This window comes from Oncorhynchus masou, chromosome 10 (assembly GCF_036934945.1).
Source record: "Oncorhynchus masou masou isolate Uvic2021 chromosome 10, UVic_Omas_1.1, whole genome shotgun sequence".
Lineage (NCBI taxonomy): Eukaryota > Metazoa > Chordata > Actinopteri > Salmoniformes > Salmonidae > Oncorhynchus > Oncorhynchus masou.
Window position 1 is genome coordinate 19,027,255 of NC_088221.1, and position 17,766 is coordinate 19,045,020.

Consider the following 17,766-nt stretch of genomic DNA (forward strand, 5'->3'; position numbering starts at 1 on the left):
AAGGTGTGTCATTGTAGGATTCAGCAAGGGGTCTTCTAACATTCCTTAGTCTTGTTTACTATCCAACTGTCACTTCAACTACCATATTTGGCTATTGCACAACCCACAACATTTCTAGAATAGTTGAGGGTGAGAGGGCGATGTGTGTGTGTGTGTCAAATTATAACGCAATCTCCTCTGTCACCAAGTACACACAGTCTCACACTCCTCCACACTCCTGTGTAGGCCTTTGTGCTGTGCGTCGTAACAGGGGGAGTGACAGAGCATGCAGAATGTGTATGTGTGTGTGTGTTTTAGATCCTGCTCAGTGCAGACAGATGAACAGGCACTGAGCTGCTTGGAGTTGGCTAGTTGTGTTACACTCTCTTCTGTTGACATCCTCCAATGGTCAAGACCGGATCTGTTCTACCAGACCAAAAGGCCGAACATTTGACTGTAGAGAAACTGTACCAACAACAACAACAAAAACAAGTGAGTAGTGAACTACACGTTTAGTTCTACGGGGAATGACATGGGGAACATTGTCCTCACTTGACAGACTTTTGGATTACTTATTGACATCGGGCTTCTTAATCGCCAACTACTTGGTGATGTTTTTGTACCAGTGACTTTTTGGTTTAGTAGGCTATGTACTGTTTCTGTCTTTACAAGCCTGTGTGAGTGACAGCTTCTTTTGAATTCAGATTTTGTCTTACATTTCTTTAAAAAAAATAAAAAAAATAAGTTTGTTTACTCCTGTGGTTGTTTTCAGACAAATATGATTCAACTGATTCAATATGATTCAACTGAATGCTGACGTAGAATGTAGAATGTCATCTAATGTTGAATGTGGACTTTTGACTTTTTGAATGCAAAATCAGACAAAATTAGATTGAGACTTAGTCCAGCTGTGCATAGTGCAACATCTGAACTTTTAAATCGAATCAAAGTAAACTTCATTGAAAGTGCATTTTAACATCACAATAAGATAGATGTTACTTAGAGTGCTTCTCTCTAAAACATTGCTGGAAGAAATTCTCATCTTATCACAGCGTAATGTATTTTCTCTAATGACAAACATTTACAGTTAATCCCAAACTTTACTTAAGTTTGCTATTGTGGAAACGTGAAAGCTTTGTGTGTGCGTGTGCGCGTGCATTTGTGAATAGTGTTACAATGTTTATTCTCCATCTCCCAGGCTTACATTATGGTACTAGTATTACATCAACGTCTTCGGTAGAGACATTGGAGGTTGATGTAGGCTGTAGAGCCTGGAGGTCGATGTAGGCTGTAGAGCCTGGAGGTCGATGTAGGCTGTAGAGCCTGGAGGTCAATGTAGGCTGTAGAGCCTGGAGGTCGATGTCGGCTGTAGAGGCTGGAGGTCGATGTAGGCTGTAGAGCCTGGAGGTCGATGTCGGCTGTAGAGGCTGGAGGTCGATGTCGGCTGTAGAGGCTGGAGGTCGATGTCGGCTGGAGGTCGATGTAGGCTGTAGAGGCTGGAGGTCGATGTCGGCTGGAGGTCGATGTAGGCTGTAGAGGCTGGAGGTCGATGTCGGCTGGAGGTCGATGTAGGCTGTAGAGGCTGGAGGTTGATGTAGGCTGTAGAGGCTGGAGGTCGATGTAGGCTGTAGAGCCTGGAGGTCGATGTAGGCTGTAGAGGCTGGAGGTCGATGTAGGCTGTAGAGGATGGAGGTTGATGTAGGCTGTAGAGGCTGGAGGTCGATGTCGATGTCGGCTGTAGAGGCTGGAGGTCGATGTAGGCTGTAGAGGCTGGAGGTCGATGTAGGCTGTAGAGGCTGGAGGTCGATGTCGGCTGTAGAGGCTGGAGGTCGATGTCGGCTGTAGAGGCTGGAGGTCGATGTCGGCTGTAGAGGCTGGAGGTCGATGTAGGCTGTAGAGGCTGGAGGTCGATGTAGGCTGTAGAGGCTGGAGGTCGATGTAGGCTGTAGGGACTGGAGGTCGATGTAGGCTGTAGACACGCAGGATGTACAGTATGCTGTGTCTATGATGGAACACTGCTCTAGATGATTCATTACACACTTTAACATTATTGCTATTATAAACAGTTTACCAACGTAGAGCAGTAAAAATAACTGTTTTGTCATACCCGTGGTATACCACGGCTGTCAGCCAATCAGCATTCAGGGCTCGAACCATCCAGTTTATAATGTACAATATATGATAGCTTGTTTCAACCCAGACTTCTCCTGAACATAGCAGCATCTGACCAGCATCTCACTATGCAGAGCATTGTATCCTTCATCTAAATGTTTCTCATTAAATGTCATTGATATGTGTGTTGTGTGGACGCAGTGTTTCTCAATCTCACAGGACACAGAGAGGTGAACCGCCTAGCTTTTTCTTGACTTTGTGTTGGAAACAAAACTTCCCCGTCTCAGTCAGTCTGTTTGGGGCTTTGGGGATTTCTTTGCTTTGACTCCAAACTCAAGACGGTTGGGCCCCTGCCTTAACACAGTTTCCCCCCGCAAGGTCAGTGTTCCCTCCCTCATTCCCCCTCCCTAAAATAAATGTTATGCGTCAGCCAGACAGTCACTCACAAAGTATTGACTACCAATCGCTGTCCATGGTGCTGAAAATGCGACATGTCTATGCGGCTGCCCATCGAATCGATGATGGGCTTTCTGTGGTGCCAGGGCATGTAGCTCATAGCTTTACTTTAGCTGATGGATACATGTTTATTGATAAGCCTATTTGGTCTGCATTTTCTCATGTTAAGCCTAACATAATTTCAAGAAGCTAAACATGGTGTCGCTAGTTTGCCATTTAGACTGCTGGTTGGTGGCAAAAATGTAATTACTTGTTCAGTAATTAAAGTTGGAAATTCAAACATTACAGATTGTATAATAAATGTTCGGTACAACAGCATACTAATCAGTAGCCAATAGGTTGCTCTGTATAGCTGTCCTGTATAGCCTACCTGAACCTGCATGACATGAGCCTGCATGTTCTTGTCCTCTCTCCCAGATTTGATAGAACGTTTTTGTGCGTGAAACCAGTCTATTAATGCCAAGTAATACGGTCAGTCCCCTCAAAACACTATCTTACTAGGGAATGCTTCATTATGTTGTGTAGCCTACTATCTATAGCTACAGTATATAGAGTATTTAGGTGTTATTTAGCTGCTAAAACGTTAATAAAAATATAAGGGACTGTTTATATTGCAATGACAACTCCAACGGCGGTTCACCAGTATGAACAAAATCGCAAACCGCTTTTTTTGTTTGTTTGAGCCCTCAACAACTGTTGCCCGCTAAAAATGATCATCTGTTTTCATCTGCCAATTCATTGTCCAGGCAACCTGTCCCACAGCTTCATATACAATGAATCTCTTTCCGTATTGAGGCCGGTGATTAAGGAGAATGCGAGAGGCTCCATTAAAGATGCATAACTGCTGTATTTGCAGAACCACTCCATTCTTCCCAGTTTCCCTGAAGTTGCTATGGTAATCAAGTTGTTTTCCTGACGTTGCTATGGTAATCAAGCTGTTTCCCTGATGTTGCTATGGTAATCAAGCTGTTTCCCTGATGTTGCTATGGTAATCAAGCTGGTTTTAACCATCCCTTTAACTGCTACTTCTGCGGGGGAGATCGTTTTCTAAACTCAAACTCATAAAGAACGACTTAAGAAGCATTAGACTCTCGGGCTGATATGAGCCTTTGAACACCTGAGTAACCTCCGCTCATTGCACTGGTGCCGTCGTAGCCTTGACCATGGTATTTGATCCATCACATTCTTGCCCAAGAAACAAATACTTAGCTTCCTAGTACACATGGAAATTAAAAAGGTTTATGAATTACTTTTTGGAGGGTTACTGTCCAAATGATTTCTTACATAAATAGAACATTGACATCAATGACCGGTGCATGGGCCCCCCAAGTTTGTGTATTCCCGCTCCTTGCACACCTGTGGATTGGCCCTTCCGTAACTGACCAGGATATAATAATGCCCTTTAGGAGATGACAACAGACACAGAAGCACAACAAAGTGTCTTATGTGGAGTCCATTGTTCCCATTTGTCTCTGGTTTAGGGCAGAGCAATGGAGCCTTTCTGCATTGTGGCACATGGAGCCTGATTGGGAATAGTGTTTGTCTCCTATTCTAGTACAGTTCTTTTTTACCTTTGGGGATATGGTGTGGTGTTTTAGTGAGTGAGCAGTTCTGGGGGACATGCATGTCTGGCACTGGAGTGGCTAACTGGAGACCCAGGCCGGTCTTAGAGAAACAATGCTAACTGTTAGCCAATAGCTATTAGCCACAGATGCTAATGTGCATGATTGACTGGTCCCTCATGCTCACAGCTTGACTCCAGCTGGTGTCCAGACAGTCTCACTCTCTCTCTCTCTCTCTCTCTCTCTCTCTCTCTCTCTCTCTCTCTCTCTCTCTCTCTTTCTCTTTCTCTTTCTCTTTCTCTTTCTCTTTCTCTTTCTCTTTCTCTCTCTCTCTCTCAGCTCACGGTATAACACTGTTTGCCTTTGGGCTTAACTACCTCTGGGAAATGGGTGTGGGTGGAGGGGCAGAAAGGAGGACAGGAGGAGGAGGAGGAAAAGAGGAGGATAGTGCAAGCAACTCACCCTGTCGTTATAGGCCACCACTGTCTTGTTTCTTTTTGATGCTCCCCAGGCCTCCTCTCAACTTCATACTGCACGGGTCACTTAGCCTGTTGAATAGGCAACCCTCTGAGCTGGGTATGGGTAAACACAGGGCTAAGGTTTACTGGGGAGGTTTGGTTACAGATAAGAGGTATAGGTACACATACACAACACATACACAAACATAGACCCACACACATGTGCACACACACAATCATAGTAGCATGCATGTACTGTATGTTTCATCAATGTTAGACTTTAGCCATGTTTTAACATATAGCCATATGTACACACACACACAGTTGTGTAAAGTATTAAGTAAAAATACTTTAAAGTATTACTTAAGTAGTTTTTTGGGGGTATCTGTAATTTACTTTACTATTTATATTTTTTTACAACTTTTGCTCCACTACGTTCCTAAAGAAAATATGTACTTTTTACTCCTATAAATTTACTCTGATCCACAAAGGTATTCATTACATTTAGAATGCTCAGGCAGGAGGACAGCAACATGGTTCAATTCACACACCTATTAATATAATGCATAGTCTTCCCTACTGCCTCTGATCTGACAGACTCACAAAACACAAATACTGCATTTGTAAATGATGTTGAAGTGTGCGCTTGTCTGTCTGTAAATGTTCAAATCAAGAAAATAGTACCATCTACTTTGCTAAATATAAGAAATTAGTTCAGCGTTTACTTTTACTTTATTATTTTACAAATCAGTACTTTTCCCACCACAGTACTTAAGTACTGTACATTTAAAACCCAATACTTTTAGACTTTTACTCAAGTTGTTTTTTACTGGGTGACTTTCATTTTCTAAAAGGTATGACAATTTTGTCATTTTTTTCCCACACAAGCACACATACATACACACACATCCTTTGGGCTCCTTGGGGGATTGTAACCCAACACTGCCATCACTCTATCTTAATAGAGCCTTTGGTTATCTCGTCCTCCTCTTTCCTGTTTTCTGTCACTGGACATTATCTAACACAGATACACTTCACCCGCATAACAAAAACATCCCTGTTTTATTTTAACAGGTTACACACAGTCACAGACAATGACAAACATGAAACATAACTTTGTCATCACTTCAACACAACATACAGTGTACATATGAAGATATGGAATCCGCTTCTTGCCCCCCCCCCCCCTAACTGAACAAGGCCAGCTAGTCTGAGCCCGAGGAATTAGTTCTATATTAGGACAATAGAAACTGCTGATTCACCGCCCATGCTGCACCCAGCCAACAGCCTGGCAACACATACACACACACACACCGCACAACACACACACACCATACGACGCACACACCGTGCGTACACCGCACACAGCCAACAGTCTGTCATGGCCGTGTCTCCCTCTGTCAGCTTCACCGCATAGGGTCCTTTGAATGGCTTAATTGCTGTCCAATGATGTGCCTGAAGAAATGAGGGACCACAGTTGAACAGGCAGGAGCCATGGAGGAAATGGGACTTTGTTTGGTTCTTTTCATGAGGAAATCGTCCTTTTTAGTGGAATGCCGGAGTAGATTGTCTGTAACTGGGTTCTCTGCAAATTTCAAAATACTCTATTGGGCCCTATCACTATTACACAGGCCTATGTCAAGGGTAACTATCAGGGTATAAGCTGTGTGTATGGAAATGAGGCCTTTCAAAAGAGGACATGTTGACCAAGTGTCCGCTTTTTGTTAGAGAATGAAGTTGATTTGAACAGCACTTAATGGGTCTGATGGCTTTGAGTAGGGATGAACCTCAGTCGGCTTCTAGGCAGGAGTTGTGGAATGAGTGGCTGCTCGTCCTCCTTGCGTCCTCTCCAGACCACAGTCCCAGCCACGGCGAGCCGATCAAAGCATCGCCTCATATGGGCCTCAGGCTTTTCCCATGCAGCGCTATGAGTTGAACGGAGCTTGATTGCTTTTCCTTAGACAAAAAACTTCATCCAGAGTGAAACCGTAGATCTACATAGAGAGAGAGACTGTGGCTGTGACGCATGATTGTGTACACGTGTGTGTGTGTGCATGTGTGTGTGTGTGTGTGTGTGTGTGTGTGTGTGTGTGTGTGTGCGTGCGTGCGTGCGTGTGCGTGTGTGTGTGTGTGGGAAGATGAATACAGCAGATGAATACTGACTGAAGGTATCTGACCATTCTATAAGAAACCCCTTTGTAAAGACCTTGTCTTTCCAAACCCCAAACACGTTTTCCAAGTGCTGTCTCATAGATCTAGAAGGTGAGCCATCATTGATGCATTTTCAATGTCCTCCACTTTGAAATAAAGCCTCCATTAGCACCGTGTGGGCTTCTTTGCTGACAGCACAGTAAGTGTTTCGGGGAGATACAGCAAGGCTTTAGATGGAGGCAAAGGCATGATGCTCTAGGGACTTACTCAGCAGAAGTCAGCCCCAGTTTTGCAAAGGCATCTGATTCACACAGGCTTCTGTCCTAACTTAAGTGGACTGGATTTAATCTACTGTAAATTCAAAGCCAAATCTGTTCCTCACTCTGTAACCAAATTGTCCTCCCTCCTGATCTGCCCTTGTGCTTAACAGTTACAGCGGCGTTTCACAAAAACCTGCCAATGGCCACTGAAGGCCCAGTCAATAGTTCAGCCATTAACTCTGTCCAAATATAGCCTGTGCCAAAAACATCTCCATGTACAGGTAGGGATCTAAGTAGCCTGCTCTCTAGGGGGGCTTGGAATGGCTTGGCTCAATGCCAAACTCTAAGCTCTGTTGATTGATTCCATTAGTGCCCAAGGTTATGTTCTCACTGAACGCAGTCATCATCACAACATTATTTTCTATGTAGCACTGGTGGCCAGTGGACCGTGAACCCTCCACGATAGTTCTGGTTTGTTTGGAAGTTGGATTGTACTTACACACACACACAATTACACAGCGGGGTCAAAGGAAACACTGGGGGAGCATCTGGAAGACAGAACCTCTAAACATTCACATCCAAGTCAAAACAGGACATTAGAATTATTAGCTAAGTATGTCATAGCTTCTTCGCTCCGGAGGACGTGTATCTTGACACACTGTTCTCCTGTCACCGAAGGCAAATTTATATTCCGGAATGCCTAACCAGTCGTTTCAGGCTATACAATGTGTGAAAAGAAACGTTTATGTCCAACTTTTCCTGAGTTGACTGGATTCACACCATATCTCCCTGAAGGTGAACTGCCATCTCGAATCATGCGGTAATCTCGCTTGGACTAGTAAGTGAGCTTCTGAAAATGTGCATTTAAATGTTTATTTCTACCATAGTTCACACATTGTGTAGCCCGAAACAACTGGTAAGGCATTCCGGATTATAGATTTGCTTTCGGTGATGGGAAAACCTTCTCACAAATAGGTTAACTTGGGGGGCTGGTAAATATGTTTTCATTGTATGTGATGTCACCTTCAGCGATGGGAGATCTGTGTAAAGGTCTCCCGGAGTGAAGAGGTAAGGAAGATAATAATTAACTTCCAGTAGTTTGAGATGTGATCTCAGAGGGATCATGATATCAAAGACACACACACACACACACACATCATGTGGTGATAAATACTTTGAGACAGACAGGTCATATGCCATGGCACGTTCTCCCTGCTGGGAAATTAGGCAGAGCAAGGTGTCAGGAATGATGACGGGGCCCCTGAAAATATGGGTATGATCACACAGAAAGGCATTTGCCTCCTGGAGTGAGGGAGTCAAGAAAACACAGAAACAGAAATAGGCTGTAGATTCTCTATCTCTGTTTGGAATTTGACCCCCCCCACCCCTCCTGCTACTGTGACTATCCAAAATTTAAGACCCTTAATATACAACTTGAGGAGGGAGAACTAAAGCATGGCTAAATCTGACCTGTGAGCATCTCAGACTAGAATAATCTTCAGCACTTACTTTATAGCTTAGAATAGTCTGCCATCGTCATTATTAACTCTGAGTGGACTGAGCAGCACAGAGCTGTACAAGGATGATGAATGATAATGCTGATGATGAGAGAGTGGAAGAGAGAGAAAATCGGACACAGAGGAGGGATACCAAGAGAGGGGGACTGTCTTGATTCCGATTTGACATTATGTTGTGTACCTCATGTTCTGTTGCTGCTGAATGTGCTGTGTTAGCGTATCAAGGTTTATCAGCATATGAACTAGTGTGTTGGCTAGTTATGCTTACCGCTGAGTCTCGTCTTAGTTTCATGTATGTTATCAGATTGGAAGAAAGAAGCAGTATGTTTGTTCTGTTCCACAGTAAATCCACTGTGATATGCCTAAGAGATGGCTAAGTAAGACGGCAGCTCAAACAGAAGAGTTTGAGCTTAGTAAGGAAATATCAGTGCACTTTGTGTGTACGTAACAAAACTAGAATGTGCAGAAGCAAAGGGTGTGTGTGTGTGTGTGTGTGTGTGTGTGTGTGTGTGTGTGTGCGTGCGTGCGTGTGCGTGCGTCATCTCATTGGTACCCTGCTCCAGATCAGATACTATTGAGCACCTCTTACTTTCACCTTCATCTCTCTTTTCTGGTTCTTTCTCATCGCCCCCGCTCATCACCTTTTCCTCGCTCTTTCTTTTCCTTCTCATTCTTTCCTCCCAGCCCAATGCAGGGTGTGGTTCTTTCTTTCACAGGAACAGCTTTTTTCTATTCCCTAGTGCTGGCTCAGATAGCTAGTAAAATGTCGGTCATTGGACTTAGTGGCTATTTTCCATTGCATGAACGTTTGTGACAGGAGCCAACATAAGGAGTGGCTCATTTCTATGTGTGGGTGGGTGGGATGTGGGAGGTGTACAGTAGTGTCTGTGTGTGTGGTGGTGGGGGTTCTGTGTGTGTTGACTGTGGCTCGGTTCTTGACTGTGTGTGTGTGTGTGTGTGTGTGTGTGTGTGTGTGTGTGTGTGTGTGTGTGTGTGTGTGTGTGTGTGTGTGTGTGTGTGTGTGTGTGTGTGTGTGTGTGTGTGTGTGTGTGTGAGTGAGAGAGGGAAACAGAGGGAGAGAGAGAAGTGATGTCACTCAGTCAAACACATACTATGGTGTGTGTGGCTGCCCCTCTCCCCACACAGACACACAGAGACTGTTGTAAAGGTTCATGGGACTTCACAGCAGTAGCTCACTTAGAGTAGCTTAGACAGTCAGCCAGTCACCACTAGTCCACAACAGCAGCGCCTCTCACAACACGATTAGCCTCCTGAGCCAAGAGAATCCCCCCTATTCAGTTCCGCAATGTTCTGCTCCGGGGGCTCCGCTTTAGGGTAGCACTAGGGCTTTTCCCATATTTCTCTGGACTGTACCAACGGCCGCATTCACAAAGGTAGGGGAGCTCCTTTCACGCTTTCTCTGTTGTGCTTTTGGAATTCCTTCTATTTTGTAACATCGGAAACTCACTGAAAGAAAGATCCGGAACCTACAAGTAACTTCCTTCCCAAGTGATTTGCCATGTGTGTCGGTCTTCACTATTAATACTGGTTGTTCAGGGATGATGTGTTGAGTTGCACCGGTTGATTTACTCTCGGTTGCCAGTTGTGTCACATTTGGCCGTAAGTCGGTGATTAAAAAAAGGTGCTAAAACAGATCTACTCAAAGAGCTACTCATCTTTCAGGACATCTATGTCTGTAGGACATATACGTATGTGTGCGTATCCCATTTAATGTGGTCACTTGACCCTTAGAATTGACACGAAGAGGTAAATAAAGACATGATGTTGACGCCTTTCTTTGGTTTTGCACCACAGTCTATGAGTTGAACTCTTCAGTCAGGGTCAGACGTCTGGGTTGAAGTTGTAGCTCAAGTTTTGGGAGACTTCACTGTGACATTGGTGTGTGCTACTCTTCTGTTTGCATCTGCCGGAGGGACAACAAAGGTATTTATGCAGCCAACTGTGTCAGTTTGGCCATTCAGAGTGCAATATCTGTGACTTTCTTTGTGTGGTAGAAGATGTTATGCCTGTTTTGTTCTTCAGTTATTTCTCTAGAACCTTCCAGACTTCTCAGTCAAGGAAGATGTCGTCCACGGCAACAGAGTAGACGATGGGGAAAATAATCCCTTTTTCCAAGGAATGCTGCTCTTAAAGGAAGTCCTGGACTGTGGCCTAGGCCAGTGTAAGGAAACAAACAGGCTGTCGAGACATCAGCCTGAGCCTTGAAAGGAGACATAAGCTTATTTAGTGCAGTTTCACAGGGTCCTTGTGTTTAAAGCTTAAAAGTTTGAAGTTGGTCAGCAAAACGCCAACCCCATTTCTACGAACTGAAATGATCGTTGAAGAGATTCTCAGATCCCAGATTCAGATTGTACCTTAAAGGGAAATTCCGTCACTTTTCAACATCATATTCATTCTCTCCAGCACCATACCAGTGTCTACATGTGAAAAGGGCGCCTTTCTATGATCTGTGGTTAAAAAGAGTCCTAAAAAAATGCTTCTCTGTGACATCACGGCTGTTTTCAAAACCTGCAAAGCGTTTATAGCCATAGGGAGGGTATGTCACCATGTCACCACGAATCTCATAGTGTTTGAAAATCGCTGTTTTTAAAATGTAGAAATGCACTGTTTTCACACATGTAAGCACTGGTATTGTGCTGGAGATAATGAAAAGGAGGTTGAAAAGTGGTGGAATTTCCATTTAAAGACAGGAGAAGGATTAACATAGGGGCTCTATTTTCGGTTGGCGTTAAGGCGGTGCTAGTGTGAAATGCATGTTCGTTTGCAATTTTGTCATGTAAAAACTGGCTCACTGGCATTTTCAAGCCCTATCACCAGTTTCGGTAATTCACCAGTCTTATATCAGCTCGCTTGTGCTCAGATGACGGGGTGGAAATATTGGAGGTGTGTCCTTAAAAACCTGATCTGAAGTGCTAATTTCAGGCAGCGCTGATAGGGATATTTAAGACCAACCAAAAGCTTTTTTTTTTTTGCAGTAACACAGTTGATTATGGCATGGATTGTGACAGCCGAAACGGAGACTATCCAGCCCTGAATCATACTGCCCATATGCGCATGGAACAAGAGTAGCCTTGGTGTCTGTATACTTAATATTTATTTTATTAAAACCAAGCATAGACTTCCCTCCTCTCAACTAAGGTTTTTTTTAATTTACCCAATGGTCCCGTTTTGAATGTGTGTAAAACCCTCCATAGTCTGCGTTGTTTGAATATTATATGACAACAGGGAGAAATGATGGTGCCTGTAAGTATTTAAAACAAGTTGTTGTTTTGTTTATAATTTGATTAGAATGATTAGTTCTCTTTGTAGGCCTTATCAGTAATTAATTGAATCTTGCTTATTGACAATGTTTGGCATGTCCATGCCAAAGGCCAAGCCCTATATCAGTGTGAAGACATGCAATTACTTACAATGTGGACTAAATGGTTTTACGTTAACCTATTTAGAAAAGATGGGATAGGTCTACATTATGTTATTTCATTTCTGTAAGCCATTTAACAAACTATAACATTGGAATTTAAGTTGATTCAAAGGCAATTTATAAAAGTCTGTAAATACACACAACCTGAAGCAACCACATATTTTGCCATGGAGCACGTTCTGATTGGCCAGCGAGGGGCCAAGCCTGCACACACTCATAACTTGTTTATTCATCAAAACCCAGCCCTTTCACTCCAACGCCAGCAAGTGTGCCAATAACTGTGATAGTGAAAATATCAAAGATGTCTGACTCACCCCTGAACCTATAGCATTACCGACTGCGCTTAGATTGACCATTACGTTAGGTTTGTTAAACTAGAGCCCTTAGTCTGGTATAATAGAGGGAAAAAGTATGACCTTGCAGTGATTTATGGGCAACCCTGCAGAGAAGGGTGGGTCAACCCACAGAGACCGGTTCAAAGGTCAAACCAGGGCATTATGGTCCTCACCAGGTGACCTGTAGCATCTGGCAGGATGTGGCTTCAGGGGACACAAGGTCAAAGGTCACGTCACAAGAGGAGGTAGAAGTTGCACTTATCCACTGAAACAGGGTCAGATGTTTCCTCAGGTTTAAGGTTACGATTGGGAATAGGAGAATCTTACACTAGAACTGTTTTTTTTAGAATGGCATGCTCTGTTTGTGCACTGCTGTTTCCAGATGTACAATCTGATTTGTATATCAGGATATATCTCAGAAAACCTACGCACACTGTCTCATACAACACACACCTACACACACACTGCTGTTTCACCCATGCAGGCCTTGCTGTCTCGCCAGCCTGTAAAGCTTCATGGGAACTGTGTGGGGTGAGGAGCTAGAAGCTTAATCAGATATAACTTTTTGTCGATGCTCACTTCATGCCCTCTGATGGAGGCTGGAATGCTGAAATGTGCTGCTTTTTAATGATATGTTGTAATAAGAAGCATTATTCATTGAACTTCCATTGTCTTCCTCCAAGAGAGACTAAATATGAATCTTTGTATGGCACTGTTGGCGTTGTGGTTCCCAATGTGAGCTTGCATGGCAGGGCAGTTTAAATGTCATGCTGCATACAGCCAGCTGCTGTGGGCATTGTGAAGAGCAGTTTGCCACTGGTAGTTTTAGGTGGTCATCCCCTTCACTGATGTATTGTGACATTGACCTGACCATAAGGAATCAATGGGAATAGTGTAGGGCGTGTGTGTGTGTGTCTGCACTTGTGTGTGTGTGCATTGCGTGCATTTGTGCACGTACAGTATGTGTTTGCCCACATTTGCACAATAGTGAATGGTGTACGTGTGATTTAGAGTTGTGTGTCTTTCTCTGCGTTTTTTGTCTGTGGTAGGAAATGTTTTGCTTCTATTCCTAGGGGGCAGGAAAGGCCTTCAGGGCTTACTTACTTAGTGAGGCAGTTTTTCCACAATGACTCAGTGCTTCTGGATGGGGCTCCCTCTACCTCTTGGGAGGTCCCCTGGACAGGGGGTGGGGCTTCCCTGTGTGTGTGTGTGTGTGTGTGTGTGTGTGTGTGTGTGTGTGTGTGTGTGTGTGTGTGTGTGTGTGTGTGTGTGTGTGTGTGTGTGTGTGTGTGTGTGTGTGTGTGTGTGTGTGTGTGTGTGTGTGTGCGCGCGCGTGCGTGCGTGCGTTAATGTTTAAGTGTAGTTGTGTGTTCCAGGATGACGTACCAATGATCCATTGCTTTTCTCTGAGCTCATTCTGTAAAATACCTCAATCGTCAGCATGCCAGTTTTTTTTTTCGTCAGAACCGGGTGATGTTAACATTAACATAGATAATACATAACATACTCTGTATACAAACACAAACTAATTTCCAATGCGTTTCAGGTGGCGGTGATTGGCTTGAGAAAGTGCAAGCCAGGCTTCTGTGATTTCATACTATTTTCCACAGCGCATGCCACAGCCCCATTCTCATTTCCTGTCAGAGAGAGGCTGGTAAAATAGGCAGAAGTGTGCCAGTATTCAGTTTAACTGCGGCTGTTTTGGCATCGCCTGCACACTGACAAATTACACTTTCCCCACCTACTTCTCTTTTGTCCCTTCCCTGCTCTTTCCCTTTCTCGCTTTCTCAATTATACTGGATTTAGTTGCTTTATCGGTATTACAGGTCTGTGTTGCTGAAAAATAATGATATTCGCTGTACCAAATGTCCACAAACCTTTGAATGATATACATTGACTGATGACATTTCTGTGTGTACTGGCTCTTCATCTTGATTCACATGAATTGAAGTGTTGTTTCCCCTTTGTAAACGCCCTCTTTCCGTCTCTTTCTCTCTCCAGACGTCATACACACACAGGGCCCTCTCGACGGCAGCCTCTACGCTAAAGTTCGTAAGAAGGAGTCCATCGAGGGCTCGGTCACTGCCAACGGCCTCTCGCCTGCCGCCACCGAACACGTCCTACCTGCCGTCGACCAGGTCCTTCCCACGGTCGACCAAGCCCTGTCGGTGAGCAGCGACTCTGGCAACTCCACTGCCTCTATCAAGACTGACCGCACCGATGAGCCAGCTCCGGCAGCAGCAGCGCAAGCACCCCAAGCAGCCCTCGCAGTGAGCCAGCCACCAGCGACCCAGGAAAAAGTCGCAGACTTGGGCACGGTCCCGGCCGTCGAGCCCATCAGTCCTCAGGAGAAGGAGGAGCTGGAGCAGCTGCTCAGCGGCCTGGAGGGCCCCATGCACCGCCAGGGCTACCTGTCCTCCCCATCAGGTGGAGGGACAAGTATAGGACTAGGAGGAGGAGGAGGAGGAGGAATACTTCACCTGGTGCCGGCTCAAGTTCACGTGAACGGCCAAAACAGCAGAATGGACAGGGAAACGGATATTCTGGATGACGAGGTGGCACTGCCTACCAGCCAGGAGGGCAACAGCATGGATAGCCTGGGCACCCTGTCGTCCCTGGAAGGGAGAGCTACACCGGCAGACCTCTACTATCAGGCTGAGACGGTCATCAATGGGCAGCACGAGGATGTGGCCGCTCAGGTTCCCGTCACATTGGTGCGAAGCCTATCCTCAGCTCAGGATGGGACAGGCGAGTCCATCCCCCCGGCGAGTGATTACATTTTCAGCCAAAACGGGAACCTGTATCGCTCGCAGTCGTTCGGTGCAGAGCAGAAACACCTCCCCAGAGCTCCAGCACGTACCACCAGTAGTCGTGATGCCGTCCAACGGGGGCTCAACGTGTGGCAGCAATATGGCGTCCCAGAGGAACCGGTGATGGACGGCGTCCATTTTGGCCCTTTTCCACCCTCCATGCCTCTACAGAGCCACCATAGCCTGCCACAGTTCCCCCACCACCAGACTGCCTCGCAGCAGGAGATTGAGCAGTCCATTGAGGCCCTAAACCTGCTGATGCTAGACCTGGACCCAGGCTGTCCTTTGGGGCAGGTGCCCAAGTCCCTGAGCGATCCACCAGGGGATAATGGGGTGGTGGTGACCATGCAACCGTCCTTCTCCCAGACCCAGGCCAGACCCTCCTACCAGGCCGACTCAGCTATCTCGGGAAGCCATGCGCCTCGCCTTGCCAAGGTCCCGCTGAGTTCCTCCCCCATCCAGCTGTCCACGTCACCAGAGCCATCTGCCGTCCAGAGACCCACAGCCATCTACCAGCCTGGTCCCACTGTAGTCTCCGTCCCTGGCTTCCTCACTGAACCTTCCAGCCAAGGGGAAGCCTGGACCAGTTCTCCCACCCAGGTCCCCACTACCGTTGGCCAGCTGCAGCTGAAGCCCATTAACACGTACCCCCCCAGCACAATGACCTCGTCTCTGTCCCCAGAGCTCCAGCAGAGTCTCAGTGGCATCTCCTCATTGCCCCAGCTGAGAGATGCCGAGCCTGATGAAGTATTCAACGTGGAGGGCTTAGTAGCCCAGCGCGTGGCAGGTAAGACTGCAGATCTCATGCGTTGTCATTGGCATATAGGTGTGATTTAATATACAAAGGAAACAGGAAGGTTATTCCCAAGACGAGGATATATTAGGATGTTAAAAAAGAAGCAAAAATCTGTAATGAATATGTATGAAGTTCAAACAGAGAACATCTTGATCATTTTCTCCCAAAACAGAGCATTTATTACATTTTCTTTCCTAAACTTAGTTTTTTTAACAAGTTTGTTTACTGTACAAAGAGATGCACAGCCCACACAGACACCATCTCTCAGTACAACATGTAACTGTAAAACCCCCGGAGTAACAAATGAAATCCTCAGAAAATCCATTGTGAGCCGGGCTTGACTTTTCCTGGCTCAAAGCTCTGCCCTTATGATCGGCTGCGTTGGCGTTGATATGAGCCCTGTGAGGTCACAATGAAGCCATTGTACACACAGTGCCTCAGCTCGAGGATCCCCCGTAAGACCCTGCACTACACTGTATTAAGCACTGAGGCTTCCCAGAACTGACTGCTCCCAAGATGGAGGACACACCTACTAGTACATATGGTTCATTGCTTAAAGCATCTAGTACCCTGGTAAAATGTTGTTTTTCATGTAAATAGTGCGAAGAGCACTAAGCTTTTGTCCAATAGGAGGATAGCTTGTTATGTGAAGCTAGAAGGACTTTACAGGGCAAATGGCTCTTAATAAGGCCACAGAAACATTTTTATGACAAGTGGTGCAAAAGTATGCCAACAAGCACACGTTGACAAGGTTACACTGTCAGTGAGATCATGAAACCATTTTAATGCACTTCTTCGGCATGTGTATTGGTGGCCAACCCTTTTCCTGGAGAAAAAAAACATTTACCTTTCAAGTCAAGCCTGCGTCAACCTGCAGTACCATATATACCGCAGCAGTTATGCCAAATGACAAGCTTTCCAAACTGCACAATTTCAGTGCATCTTATCTCGTGAAAGCCTGCTCATCAGTTATGAGCTGTCTCCAATGGAGGAAGTTCGCTGGCGTAACCGAACACACAGGTCCGCAGTGTGGAAACCTGTCATAAATCATAAAAGTAGTGGTACAGAATCACATTGCCAAGCTGTGAAGGGACATCTCTGAAAACAAGTCCAAGAAAGATACTCTCACAGTAATGGGTAAATGCATCTTCTTGGTTCTGAAATTGGTTTCAGTGAAACCCCATTATGGCCAGACAGCGAAAGTGCTGTTATTGTGATTTTATAGACAATCAATTTAAATATAATTTAAATAAAGTGCATAAAAAAATGCAAAGCACTTTACAGTCAAACAACAGCATAAAGGAAATGAAAGAAAAACAAGCAGGAAGAATAAAAAGCAGGAATGATATAAGCGAGCAGGGAGATCCTTCTGTCCTTGTTAGTTACTTGTCACACAACCACTTTGCTTCTCTGGACAGCTCAAGGCAACTGATAGTAGACTTCCCTTATCACATCTTGTGGTTGTCAGGAGATACGAGCCCACTTTGTCCACATGTACAGGCAGCTGTCCACCGAAACATATGTGACATTTCCACTTGGTTCTTATTTCTGATATTTCTTAGTCATTTTTTTATCATAGATGTTTGACATTTCCATTGTTCTGTAAGCGATTATGATTTACATTTTTTTATTTTCATAAACTAGCAAATAACGTATTTTCTTCATTTATTTTTTCCCTTTCTGTGGACGATCTCATTATCTCTCCATCATTCTCTCTCCTCTTCATCCTCCTCCTCCTCTTTCTCCTGCCGACTTCCATCATGCCCCTACTCTACCTACACAGAGTACTCAGCCAGAATGCGAGGCCAGTCTGAGCACCGTCGCTCACTCTCCCTCTCTGGTTCGTTCCCCTCCTCCTCTCCTTCCCTGTTTCCCCTGTCACTGACTC

General features: G+C 45.1%; 1 protein-coding gene across 9 annotated transcripts in view; it reads left to right on the forward strand.

Annotated features, from left to right (window-relative positions):
- LOC135547286 (tensin-1-like) overlaps positions 1 to 17,766 on the forward strand; it is a 293,490-nt gene that overhangs the window by 242,894 nt on the left and 32,830 nt on the right. For all 9 annotated transcript variants that reach the window (XM_064976121.1, XM_064976124.1, XM_064976126.1 and 6 more), the window contains one exon: positions 14,274 to 15,869. In XM_064976121.1, coding sequence (XP_064832193.1) covers positions 14,274 to 15,869 — 1,596 coding nt within the window. The remainder of the gene's footprint in view (positions 1 to 14,273; positions 15,870 to 17,766) is intronic.